Below are 12,762 nucleotides of genomic sequence, written 5' to 3' on the forward strand. Positions count from 1 at the left end.
CAAGTGGGAGATGTTGATCCGTTAGAGATCATTATGACCATGTTTCATGGAGGATCTCACCTGTTAAAGAGATAAGTGAGTCCACTCTCCCTCTAACGAGTGAAACCGGCCTGCTTGAGGGCCTTATCCAAAATGAAGCTCTTCATTCTGGATATATTTAAGTGAAATTGCGTAACATCCATACTGGGGTAAACAGCTACCCAAGGGGACGTAAAACTCTCAGCAAATAACTCTCTCTTCTACTATAAATAAAAGAGAGGTCTCACTCACCATATATACATGGAAGTGAGCTAAACCCCCCTTGAAGGACATAAACACCAAAGTTATCCTGATCTCTCAGTCGACTCCTTTTATATGGATTCATAAAAAATAAGGCCTAATTCTCATATCTCTTTATTTCTATGTACAAAAACTAGAAGACTCGAGAGAAAGAGCAAAAGAGAGAAATTAAAGTTTCCACAAGAGAAAAATAGAAGGAAAAATAATAGGAAACATACAGAAAATGATGGATTTGGATCAGCCACAAGTTTCCTTGCACCTCCTCGTTCTCTATGACCTCTCTTCATCTTCTCTCTTCACTCCCACTCTTCGAATTCACACAAGAAGGAGAGGAAAAAACATAAATAACTTTTGAGAGAAAATAGAACTAGAAATAATAATAATAAGAAGAAAGAAAAACTTGAAGAAAATCTACCTTAAGCGAGCTCTTCCCTGACCGATTATGTGAAGAGAGAGAAGCCTCACCAATTCTGTGATGGATTGTGATCAGTCACATGTCTCTGAAAAAAAAATATGATTTCTTTTAAATCATAGGTGGATCGAGGAATGGGGTCTTTGATTCAAAAAATCGAAACCCTGTATGACATCCTGAGTTAGTGAATTTTGAAGGGAGGGAGAAAGGGTTGTGCCCTCCCGCAAAATTATTTTAGGGCTTTCACTGGCACTAATGAGGAATGCGCCAAAAACATTAGGATTTTCACTTGTGCGAGTAGAAACTACGTCAGAGAAAGAGGATTTTTAATGGTGCGAGTTAATACTACACCAATGAAAGCCAATAATCTTTAACACAAATGTTGACACTAGCCAATAGTGCGCCAATAAATCTACACTTTTTTCTAGCATCAAACTGCTAATACACCAGTAAAACCATGTTTTTTTATAGTGATTAAAGATCCAAAATACTAATCGTACATTATGAAACTTTTTCATTAAAAATTTGATAAAAAAAATTAAAAATAGTTTTGATAAAATACTTTAAAAATTAATTTATCAAATTACCAAACTTGGAAATTTTTTTTAATCTAAATTGTACTTTTTCTCAATATTGGATATTCTTCAAACACGGTTTTGGATCCCTTGTTGGATACTCATGCTTGCCTGAATATTTCACTAATTACCCAATATACACCCTTTCATAAATTTATTACAACTTATTTAGATGTATTCAAAATAATTAGATCATTTACATAGTAATAAATGAACTCCTCAAGTAAGAATATTTTGAACCCTTTTGTACACGAGAGAATTATCTTACATCACTAAATAGTTTTACAAGATAATTTCTCATGTGCAACCAATCGGTTTATAATTAAGCACCCACATAATGATGCACTTTGATGACTTGAAAATCAGTCTTTTCATTTTTAATATGAATATCATACACTATGGCAGCCATATAAATGAGTTGCCCAGCTCCATCCATAGCTCTCATGTTGACATTAAGTCAAACCTCTAGTTATCTTACAATGTAACATGTAGACCCTTATGATATCTTATATCATATTAATCATCTCAGACATTTTATTTAATACCCTCGTAAACATATTGATCTCATAATAATAAATATCACATTCAATTGTATTTTATTGGATTTTCAGGGCAATATTTTCAACAAAAAATTCACCCATACTGACTCAATTTTGATAAAACCTTGAGGTCTCTGTCAAGTTCAAACAAAATAAAATGCATAAATTGAAACTTGTTTGCTACATCGATGTTGATGTTAGAGTTGGGATAAAACTTGGGCAATAAAAATTTGAAAAATGAAGTAATATCCACATCATCAAAGAAGAATAATCTAACTCATAGAATTACCCAATTAGCCAAAACCTGCTCTTAAGACCAATTCCCACATAATTTCTATATGAGTGCCAATGGCTGGGGTTATAATAAGAAAATCAAAGATTCAAGAACAAAACAGAACCCACACTGTAACTGAAGATGAGTCCCAACAAAAAGGGGCCATTTGCAGCAAATGAATCACAACAGCCCCAATCCTCTCACCTGTGCATAAACCTATAGCAAATATGAGAGAGAGAGAGAGATGGCCACCTCAGAGACTGTGGTCCCCAAATCTTAAGACCACTGATGCTTTTGATTGCAGAAAAAGAGCAAAACAACTTACCCTCATTTTTTTGCACTTGGAAAAATAAAAGGGACAAAAAGTCTCTCCTCTCCCTTCTGTGTTCCCTGTTTTTTTATTCTTATTCTCTCTATTTTTTTTTTGGTGCCACGGGTTAGGTTTTTTTTGTGAGAACCGGGAAGCCACTCCCGGGATCAGAGACTTATTCGCGCCGGCTAAGCCTACCATACTTACAGTTGCTTTCCCGGCAGTGTAAACCCGTGGCGCACTCCTTGGCCTCAGGGAGTTCCCTTGCATTGACATGAGCAAGGGAATGCCCTTGCCCCCTTCTTATATGCAAGGGGCTGATGCCCATGGTAAGGGAACCCTGACCACCCGTCCAGTGGCCAAGACACCCTCCCACTACACCAAACACCTTGGTGGGTCGTATCACCGGTTAAGTTGGGCAACCAGGAAGAGCAGGTTCACCACTGTCCATCTCGAAAAAAACACTAAATGGGAGTGTCGCTGCATAAAAAATGCCCTCATAAGCCATGACTTCATCGTGTCATGAGTAAGGATCTAAGTCCGAAGCTTCAAAGGACACAACGGGTCCCTTCTGCACCATATGAAGAACAAAATCAAATAGTTGCCATTACTGGAAAAGAACAAAAAAACAATACATGTAATTGAATTCATTCAAAATATTTATTTGCAACTATACCACTAGATATAACTACTGAGCCGACTCAAAGATCATATAAGTTCTGTCAATTTATATAATCTAGAGATAGCATGTTCATTTTAGATCATGAAGCTACTTATTTTTACAATTTCTGCTAATTTTTTAGCCAATGCTAACCAGAGTTGTGACTATATTTTTTAGGCCGCTTGCCATGGTCCAAGGGCATTCAAGACAAACGTTGCTTAGAGATATGTTGTTGCAGAAAACCAAGTGGGTGGCTGCTCTCTTTTCCAGATAAAAAGATGATACTGGTTGTGCAATCAAACTAAACATGTGTCTTTTTTTTCCTGAAGTGTTTTGCACTCAGGTCATATGGCATATGATGGGCTTTTATCATAGGCCAATCCTGACCACTGATGTTAAAGCCAGTTTATGCCACGTGTCCACCTGGTTGTGGGTTTTGGTCTTGTTGGGAAATTTTCAAGGGTTGAGGACCACGTGGTATAATCTTAATGCTTGTATCAAGGGTCAGGATTGGCATGTGATGGGAGATCACCTGCATACTCCATATGATATTGCCTGAAAATTAAGGCCATGTTGGGATGACGGGGCAAAACTCAGTTTGCCAAAAACAGGTTTTTGCCTAAAAAACACAACGGCGGATGTGCAGGAATAGTTAGCAGTGTGTGGATTGGATCTGGAGGTGCAAACGTGTTGAATTTGGTTGGACATATGATCTGAATCTGATATATTAATTATTTTTGGATACAAATCTTAAAATGGAATCTAAATTGGATTATGGTTGAGCTTTTCTGCATAGTGAATACAGATAAAATGTTTTTGTTGAATAATAAAGGGCAATTTTCAAATACACACCAAACTTTTGAGCTTTTCTGTTTTTGCTGGCATAGGTTTAAGCTGTAGGAAGCGTGGTTAGTAAAAGACTAAAAGCTCTCTTTAAAACTTGTGATGTATGTATGTAAGTACATACATACGGCCAAATAAAAAAATTCATGTGAACGGTCTACTGTAAATTGACAAGTGTCGTGTTATGTGATGCGCAGCTGCTTTGCGTTACAAAGGGGAAGGGTGAGTCAAAAGGTCAAGAGTCCAACGTCGGAAGAATGGTCTCATCTGTCACCTCTAAACAGAAAACGTGGGATGGTCGATGCCAAAAGGGCAGAGTTTGTTAGCATTGCCACCAACCCGAGTCTCTCTCTCTCTCTCAATTTTGGCCATCTCCTTCATCCCCTTCTGCAACGCTTCTCTTTCTTTCCATCCTCTTTGTGTTTTGACCAGAACCGAGAGGATCCACCGTCTCACAACCATCATTGTTTCCCCATATCGCCCATCATTCTCCTCTCACTCGCTCTCTGTTTCTCTATAGAGCAACGAGTGCCTTTTTCCACTTTGTGCAGCCCTCAATCTTTCATTAGTTCGGTTGATAATTCATAACCACCAGCATCAAAATGTTGGAGATTTTTGTGCGTTTTTTTTCTTCTGAGGTGCCATCTTTCTCATTTTTCCTTTCTATTTCATTGCACCATTTTGTTTTGTTAAGCTGTGCTTTTCTCTTTCAATTTATTCAGGCCTTTAGCTTTATACGCGCATATACGTATGTTTTGTTGTACTCTTGTGCATTCTTTCTGTGGAATTGCCACAAATTGATTGATGGTATTAGGGGAAAACAATTTATTGTGGGTGTTCTTGTAAGTTTTGCTTTATTGGTTTTTTCATGCAATTCTTTCCCATCGTGTTTATTCGGGGTACCCATGTTTGAATTCTCATGTTCTTTGATGTCAAATTCGTAAGGAAGACCCATTGATTAATTATTAATTTCGTGCTTATATCTCTTTGGAAATGATAATTTGCTATTACCTAATTTGATATGAAAATGCAAACCTTTGCACGGTTCTTTGAATCGGATCATGACATATGTTCATGTCTCAATTCTTGTGCTGTTGTTGAACAAACTTAAAGAAGAAGAAATTTATGTTTACTTGACGGAAACGTGTACAGAAAAACCCGCAAACGTTGTCTGGATGTTCTTATACTTTATTTGTTATGTTACTGTTCACCTGAGGTATTACACAATTCAATTCGCGTACCAAGGATAAGAGTCATTATGTTTTTTTTATCTTCTTGGACGTGCAAGGATGTCTGTGGTGTTCTTGAACCATTGTGTTTGTGTTCATGTCTTGTTGTACAAGGATATGTGTGGTGTTCTTGAATCATGATTTTTTCCCCTTTTTTTTGTTGCATTGCCCCCAAGGGAAAGGGTTGATGGACACTTGGTTTACGTTGAATTTTAGTTTCTGCAAGATTCATGCATGAATGAATGCTTTACTTATAGATGGTTGGCTACTTTGAGAACAAGTGCACTTATTTCAGGGCTAATAGGTTGCTTGCTTGCTTTTTGTTTATGGTTTCCGAGTTTTTACCAATTTTTTCAATTGACACCCTGTTTCTTTTTATGATTCAGTTATAGCAGACAGTGATTTCAGTGCGAAATGATATAATTTGGCTAATCCTTTGGAGCCATCAGTTATGGAAACAATGGATGGAACCACTAACGATTCCAAGGATTCATTTCAAACTACTCTAGAGGATGAAGAGGTGAAAGAAACACCAAGGTCGATCAAGAAGCCAACAAGGAGAGCCCGTGATGCGAACAAGGCTCCAATCTCCTCTTCCTCATCAGGCTCTTCATCTGAAGAGTTCTTTCAATTTGATGCAAGCAGGCTGGAAATGCCTACCATAATCTTAGATTCATGCAATAGAAACATGAAGCCATTGCTGTCTGAATCAGCAGACCAGGTTGCTTTCGATCGAGATGTTGGTCCAAATGGTAGTGACAAGGACAGTTATAAGATCAACATGGACAGCATAGAACTCCACACGGAGAAGCAGTTCAGGGAGGATGATAAACTTCCTGCACCAACTCAAAATGGGAATCCTCCGAACAAAAACCCGATATCAGATGCCTCTTCTGTTTCTCCAGTTGATGGCAGTTCTGGCAAGAAGACCCCCAAACAATCCAAAAGTGGGGGTGGTCTAGAACTCGTGCTTGATGAGAGTGAAATTCAATCAGAGCTGCCATTCAGAGCAAACCACTCGGCACTAGACTACAGCTATGTTTCTCAAACGGAAAGCCATAGTAGCTACATGGGATTTGCAAAAGCATCTCTTGTGAGCCATGCGAATGGAAAAACAGAGGCTTATGATCCTACTCGGATCCCGGCATCTATTTTCTCAAAACCACAGAATCACATGGAGTGGAGTGTGGCTTCAAACGAGTCAACGTATAGCTTTCAGGTGCGCAATTCAAGTTTTCCAAGAGACCACGTTTTTTATTTTTGGCAAATCAGGGGAATTGAATGGTCTTACTTCTGCTCCTTTCCATGGCCTTTCACCTGTAAAGAATCCATTGTTGCAGGAGAGGAACTTGGACATTCATGCTAATTCTGGTGTTCCACATCTTAACCGTGCAGGATAAACGTGGTGAAGATCAACAAAGACCAGCTACTCCCCTGGCTGTCCCTCGCATTAATAGCATGCCTCGCCGCTCTGATGCCAGTGGCGCCAGTTTCCGTTCCTTTGCATTTCCAATGTACTCTCACTCTACTTTTATACATATATACATACGTACATACATGTATATATACAGTATTATATTATACTATATGTGTATATATAGCCATTTTTGTTTCTCTGTATTTGTCCAATCGTGGAAAGCTAGAGCACTTTGGACATGTTTGGCATGGCCTGTTGCAAAATTTCATTTTCGAATTGTGAAAAGTCGATGGATGCAAAGATAAACATGGATGAGAAATAGCACAAAGTTGCACACAGTGCATGAAAAAGAGTAACCAAGCCATGCTGAATGTGTGTGTAAGGTAAGCTTTGTGGGTTTCAGTTATGGAACTATGCAACACTAAGATATGAACTCTACATGCAGACATGCACTCGCACACAGTGAAGGCGGCGTGGGGAAAGATGCTACTTTGGTATCACGGGAGACAGCAAAAACATTAAGATCTATTTCCAAGTGGATGCATTTTTTCTCTTTTTGTTCAGCTATATATAATATATAGACACTAGATGTAGAGTCTGCTGCTTTGGGTGTCATCTATCTTGCAGATGGATGGCTGGATGTAGATAATATTATATTATATTTTACTGAAGAGGCGAACATTGATGGGGGTGGACAATATGATACTGGTTGCAAACCAGTTTTTCTTCACCTGCATGTTAATTGGATTAATCACATCCTTTTTTTTGTCCATTATATTCGGGCCAAAACCTAACAGATTCTTTTTTCTTTCCCCTCTAAGATGGAGTTTGATAACTCGGTTCCTCTTCTAGTTCGTATTGGCAACTTCATTTCTCTATATGAATGCTTGTGCTAGTATGCGTTTGTAATTACCATTGATGCTTTATTTGCAGTTTGACAACAGATGGAGGAAATGCACCTGTCAAGGTAGAAGAAGCGAGCCGTCCCCCTCCTACTCCTCCTCCTCCTCCTCCTCCCCAAGTGGTGGATCCGAAGAAGCAATATAGTTGGTTTTCTTGCATCTCATGCTCGTGCCTATTCTGTCGTTGAGATGACGGATCACTCATCCTTGCACAGTTTTTTCTCAGTTTTTCTCTCTGACATGCATCAGAGTTTGGACACTCTGAAACCATTAATCCATAATTGAGGCCATTAAAGTTGACCCAAGCTTCCTCCTTTTTCTCTGTCATGAAAAGCCTAGTTTCTGATATATCAATCATTGTTCTGTATTAAGATGCACGTCCATGCAACAAGTATTAGGTCTGTGAAACTGTGGAAGTTTAGAGTGCAATGATTGTGAAAGTTGAGGATTATGGGGATCATGACCGTCTAAGATGTATTGTATTGAGTCATTGAGACTGGTTGCTGCTGCTGTTACTTTCTCTTGTTGATTTTGTAAATGCTGTATAGTCTCTTGACGTTTCCAACTGTCTTGATTCTTGGAAATGCGAGTTTAAGTTTTAAGATTTTGTTGTATGCAAGTGGTAGCAATAAAAAATGATAAACTGCACTTGTATAGTGAGGTTAAGGCTTGAAAATCAATGGCTCGGGATCACATTAGGAGTTTTTTTAAATGTCCAAGCATCCAAAAATCACATTTTTTCATGAAAAATACACAATCCAATGGTCAATTCCTGGCAAGTGGACGGTGTTAAACACATCTCTGCAATGTCATTTTGGAAAAGAAAAGCATCGGAAATGCCTAATTAGCGCTGGTTCACATATTTCCAGTAAACATATTACAATTGCCCTATAATATGAGTAGGGTGTGACGTCGAACTCACAATGAGTTCCACGTTAAGAAAAACTGCATTTAGAGGTCGTCTATATCACAACTAAACTGTTTTCTTACGCCAAACCTATTAGCAACGGTCAGAAACTGCGCTAAAGGGTCTTTTTTAACACACTTGGCTTGTGTGAACACATTCGACCCTCATTCGATTTCTGGATGTCCGACGATACTCTCGCCCGATATATATATATATATATATATATATATATATGTATATATATATATATATATATATATATAGAGAGAGAGAGAGAGCCGAAAGTAATTCAACATTACCACTCATGAAGATCAACAAAATGTTGAACCCATGAACTGAACAAGAACAAAAGCCAAAACAAATAAAGAAAGCACAAGAGAAAAGAACATTAGACAGATAAAAATGGGCTCACGCCATAGCCGCGTGCCCAGATTGAGACAAAGGATAGGTAGCATCAGCAGGAGGGAGAGGAAGATCACTAAGATGCATACGCAAGATCGCATAAACATCTACCAAAATTTTATGCACCAGGTTTTTAATGTTAACTTGAATATGACGAAAATGAGCATCGTTTCGCGCCATCCAAACAAACCACCAAGAGGTAAGCAACCACGTCCGCCAGATGAACCTCCACCTCTTGCTGCGCCTAATACAAACTGACCCCAAGATCAGATCTAGCGCAAAGGACTCCTCCTTAACAAATACTTCCGGATGCCTCCAGGTCCTACTAAAGATTTCCATAAATATTGGGCAAGACCAGAACAAGTGAAACATAGATTCTTCTGCAGCTTGACAAAGCACGCACCAACTCGGGAGTTGAATGCCCCACTTCTTTAAATTACTGTAGGTCTGGATCCTATCGTGCAAAATTAACCAAGCCAGGACTCGCGAACGGGGGGAAGGACCCTTCGCCCAAAGCACATCCTCGGGCAACCAATCAGCCCCTGGCAGTAGCAACGATCTATAGACTTTTTTGGTGAGAAACTCTCCGCTTGGTGCCAACGCCCACTGCAACCACTGACCAAAATTTCCGGAAACCTCAAAATGGTCTCTAAAGCCCTCAACCACGATTTACGCAAGTGCGAGAGCGCCAAACCTTGGGTTCTCAGACGAACCGAAATAAGAGTTGGATCCCCATATTTAGCAAGAAGAAAACTAGCACAAGGGTTATCCGGTTGGTGGGCCAATCAACATTGCTTGATGACAAGAACAATGCTCCGCAGTCTGGGCACCGGGATGCCTAAACCACCCATACGCCGAGGTAGAACCACTGAACGCCAACCAATCAAGTGACGCTTACCTGTGAGTTTACACCCAGACCAAAGAAAGCCTGCCAGCAAGCGCGTCAGCTGCTTCTCTACTCCCACAGGCATCACAAACAGAGACATGAAAAATTCTGGAATAGTTGAAAGAACATGTCTGACTAAGGTTAGACGTCCAGCGCTAGAGAGATAAGACGACTGCCACGAAAGCAATTTGCGCTTCACTTTTTGAAGCATCGGAGCCCAAGCCGCTGAAGATAAAGGCTTCACTTGTAACGGCAAGCCAAGGTACATAATAGGCAAGTCAGAAGTAGTGCAATTAAAAATTCTCTTTCCAGCTGCAAGCATATTGGCATTAACATTGAACATGGTAATAAAGCATTTTGTCTCATTTAGAGAAAGTTCGGACATGGAGAGAAAGAACTGAATGATAAGCTTGAACCTAAGCATCTGTTGAACATTTGCACGACAAAAAATGATCATATCATCAGCATAAGTAAGAATATGACCCGAGAAGTCGGAAACCTGCAAAGGATCAATGAAACCCGATGCAACAGCCCGCTTAAGCAAGACCACAAGACCCTCAGCAACTGCATTGAACAACAAAGGTGAGAGGGGGCACCCTTGCCGCAAACCTCGCCCTAGCTTGAACCGGTTTCCTCTAATACCATTGATATTTAACATGGCCTGGGCATTTGAGACCAGCTCTCTCACCCAACCAGAAAAACGACAACCAATACCGAAATTTGCTAACATTTGAAATAAGAATGGCCAATGCACAGGGTCAAAAGCTTTATGAAAGTCTAATTTAAGGACAAAGTAAGGTTGACCGCTATGCTGCAAGGAATGGACCACCTCGGACGCCATGATGAACGAGTGTTGGACCCTCTTATTACGAATAAAGGCGAACTGAGAGTCTGAAAAAATCTGGTTAGCCATCGATTTCAGCCTATTCGCCAAAACTTTGGCAAACATCCGATAGAGAGCACTCATAACTGAGATAGGTCGGAATCGAGAAATATCATTGGCCTCATCATCTTTAGGAATGAGCGAAATAATAGCAACATGCAAATGATAAGGCAGTCTGGAGTTACGATGAAACTCATCAAACATACTCACCACGTCTGATTTAACACAGTCCCAAAATATTCTAAAAAAGTCGACATGAAACCCGTCAATGCCAGGCGCTTTCCAACCCGACAGATCCTTAATGGCCGAAAAAATCTCATCTTCAGAGAACCTTCTTTGCATATATCTGGCTTGCTCTAGCTGAATTGAGCCAACTAGGATATTACCAAAGACACCCTCCGCAGTTAACGAAGCAGAATATAAGTCCTTAAAGTATAGCGAGACTGTCGGATTAACGTGCTGATTGAGATAAGAAACACCCTCAATGAAGATAGAAGGAACAACCTTCCTCCTATGACGATGGGAAGCATATGAGTGAAAAAATTTAGTGTTGTCATCACCAGCCGCAAGCCATTTCACCCTAGACCTTTGCTTCCAACGAATTTCCTCTTTGATTCTCTAGTTTTTCAAGAGCATGGTTAATTCTAAGGACCTGGCCTGAAGATTGAGAAGTTGCAAATCAGAAAGAGAGTCAGGAGAAGACATAGACTGATACAACTCAGAAATCTCTTGATCCCATGCGGCTATTTGTTGAAATTTCTCCACCTTACGACTATGAAGCCAAGCTTTGATATCCTTAGCTAGACGAGAGAGCTTATTTTGAACACGTAGCGTGGCCCAATGCACATCAACAGTTTTGTTCCAAGAATTAGTAACAACCGTGAGAAAATCTGGCTTCTGAAGCCACCATTCTTCAAACACAAAGCTCCTAGTGGGTTGAAAGCCATCTCCCCAATGAGTGATGATCTGCCCATGATCCGAGATAGAGGGAGCAAACAACACACACTTAACGTCGGGAATGAGGTCCAATAAATTAGGTGTGATAAAGACCCTATCAAGGACCCTACAACACGGACGGGACTGCATATTCGACCAAGAGAAACGCTCCCCGGTTAAAGGAATAGGGTAGAGAAAATGACGGTGAACAAAGTCTTGGAAACCTCGCATAGAGGGATTGGGAATTACGAGGTTATTAGAGTCATGGATAGATAACAAACAATTGAAATCACTCATAAGAAGGTGACAATCCGCGCTGGAAATGACAACCCTATCCAAATCATCCCAAAAAGCGGGCCTCATGGCGACGAAATTAGGACCACAAACAACAGAAACCACTACTCTTCTATCAACTGCCTGCAAGTTGAAAGCAACAGACAAAGAGAAAAGACCCATATCCAGTTGTGATAAATTTAAAGACTGCTTTCCCAAGATAAGGATACTGCCTGCATGATTTACCACTGGCTTATAGAAATAGTCAGCTCCCTGCCAGATGCTAGAAACGACCACGAGCGAGATGACCTCCATTTTAGTTTCACATAAAGCCAAAAGGTCGGGCTTTTGCTCCCTAACCCAATTAGTTAGAAGCAGGCATTTAGTAGGACAATTTAAGCCCCTAACATTCCAACAAACAGTCTTCATGGAACAAAATCTGGAAAAACCTGTGGTTGGTGGCACTGAGATGACCTTCTTGGGGACCTAGCATCGGTAGCTGAAACAATTAATGAAGACCTCTTTCTTCTTCGCTGACCACCAACACTGACAGACGACCTCAAGTGACCATCGAAAAAGCCCAACTGCTCGCAATCTGCTTCACCAGAGTTGCAGAGAGAGTCCCCAATAATCGCAGAAATAGCTGAAATCATAGAATCCATATCAACAGCTATCACTTGCAGTTGTGAAGATGAGAGAGAGATATCCAGCAACTTAGCTGCATCGACAACCGTGACACCCAGGGGTTGTGGACTAGGATGCTGCTGACCCTGTGTTGGACTAATGAAGGAGACCGTGTCTGGCGGAATACCAAAAGATTTGGTAGAAGAAAAAACCTCAGAGACATAATGCGATACAGAGAAAGGACGAGTAACCGAGGAGCCAAGCACCATGCATCTGATTGCCATGTTGGTTCTAACATTAAACGCAATAAGATTGATAACCAGATAGTCATAGCGTCTGGATGTGTTCAACCCTTGGTTTATATTTTTTTACTAAAAGACATGATTTTATAACTTTTCAAGTTTAAAAAA

The 12,762-nt window shown here is 40.1% G+C and overlaps 1 protein-coding gene across 1 annotated transcript; it reads left to right on the plus strand.

Annotated features, from left to right (window-relative positions):
• Positions 1-6,228: 6,228 nt before the first annotated feature.
• LOC149818845 (uncharacterized) lies at positions 6,229-7,963 on the plus strand. The gene is made up of 3 exons (XM_089983954.1): positions 6,229-6,341; positions 6,518-6,636; positions 7,473-7,963. The coding sequence occupies exons 1-3, from the start codon at positions 6,297-6,299 to the stop codon at positions 7,627-7,629; spliced, it is 321 nt and encodes a 106-aa protein (XP_089840080.1). The 5' UTR covers positions 6,229-6,296; the 3' UTR covers positions 7,630-7,963.
• The last annotated feature ends 4,799 nt before the right edge of the window (positions 7,964-12,762 follow it).

Source organism: Nuphar pumila, chromosome 13 (assembly GCF_984573655.1).
Source record: "Nuphar pumila chromosome 13, dmNupPumi1.hap1.1, whole genome shotgun sequence".
Lineage (NCBI taxonomy): Eukaryota > Viridiplantae > Streptophyta > Magnoliopsida > Nymphaeales > Nymphaeaceae > Nuphar > Nuphar pumila.

Excerpts from the sequence above, each read along its gene's own strand:
- LOC149818845 (XM_089983954.1), top strand. The coding sequence starts at position 6,297 with ATGGAGTGGAGTGTGGCTTCAAACGAGTCAACGTATAGCTTTCAG. Across the intron at positions 6,342-6,517 it reads AGTCAACGTATAGCTTTCAG|GATAAACGTGGTGAAGATCA; the intron begins GTGCGCAATTCA and ends TTAACCGTGCAG. Across the intron at positions 6,637-7,472 it reads CGTTCCTTTGCATTTCCAAT|TTTGACAACAGATGGAGGAA; the intron begins GTACTCTCACTC and ends CTTTATTTGCAG.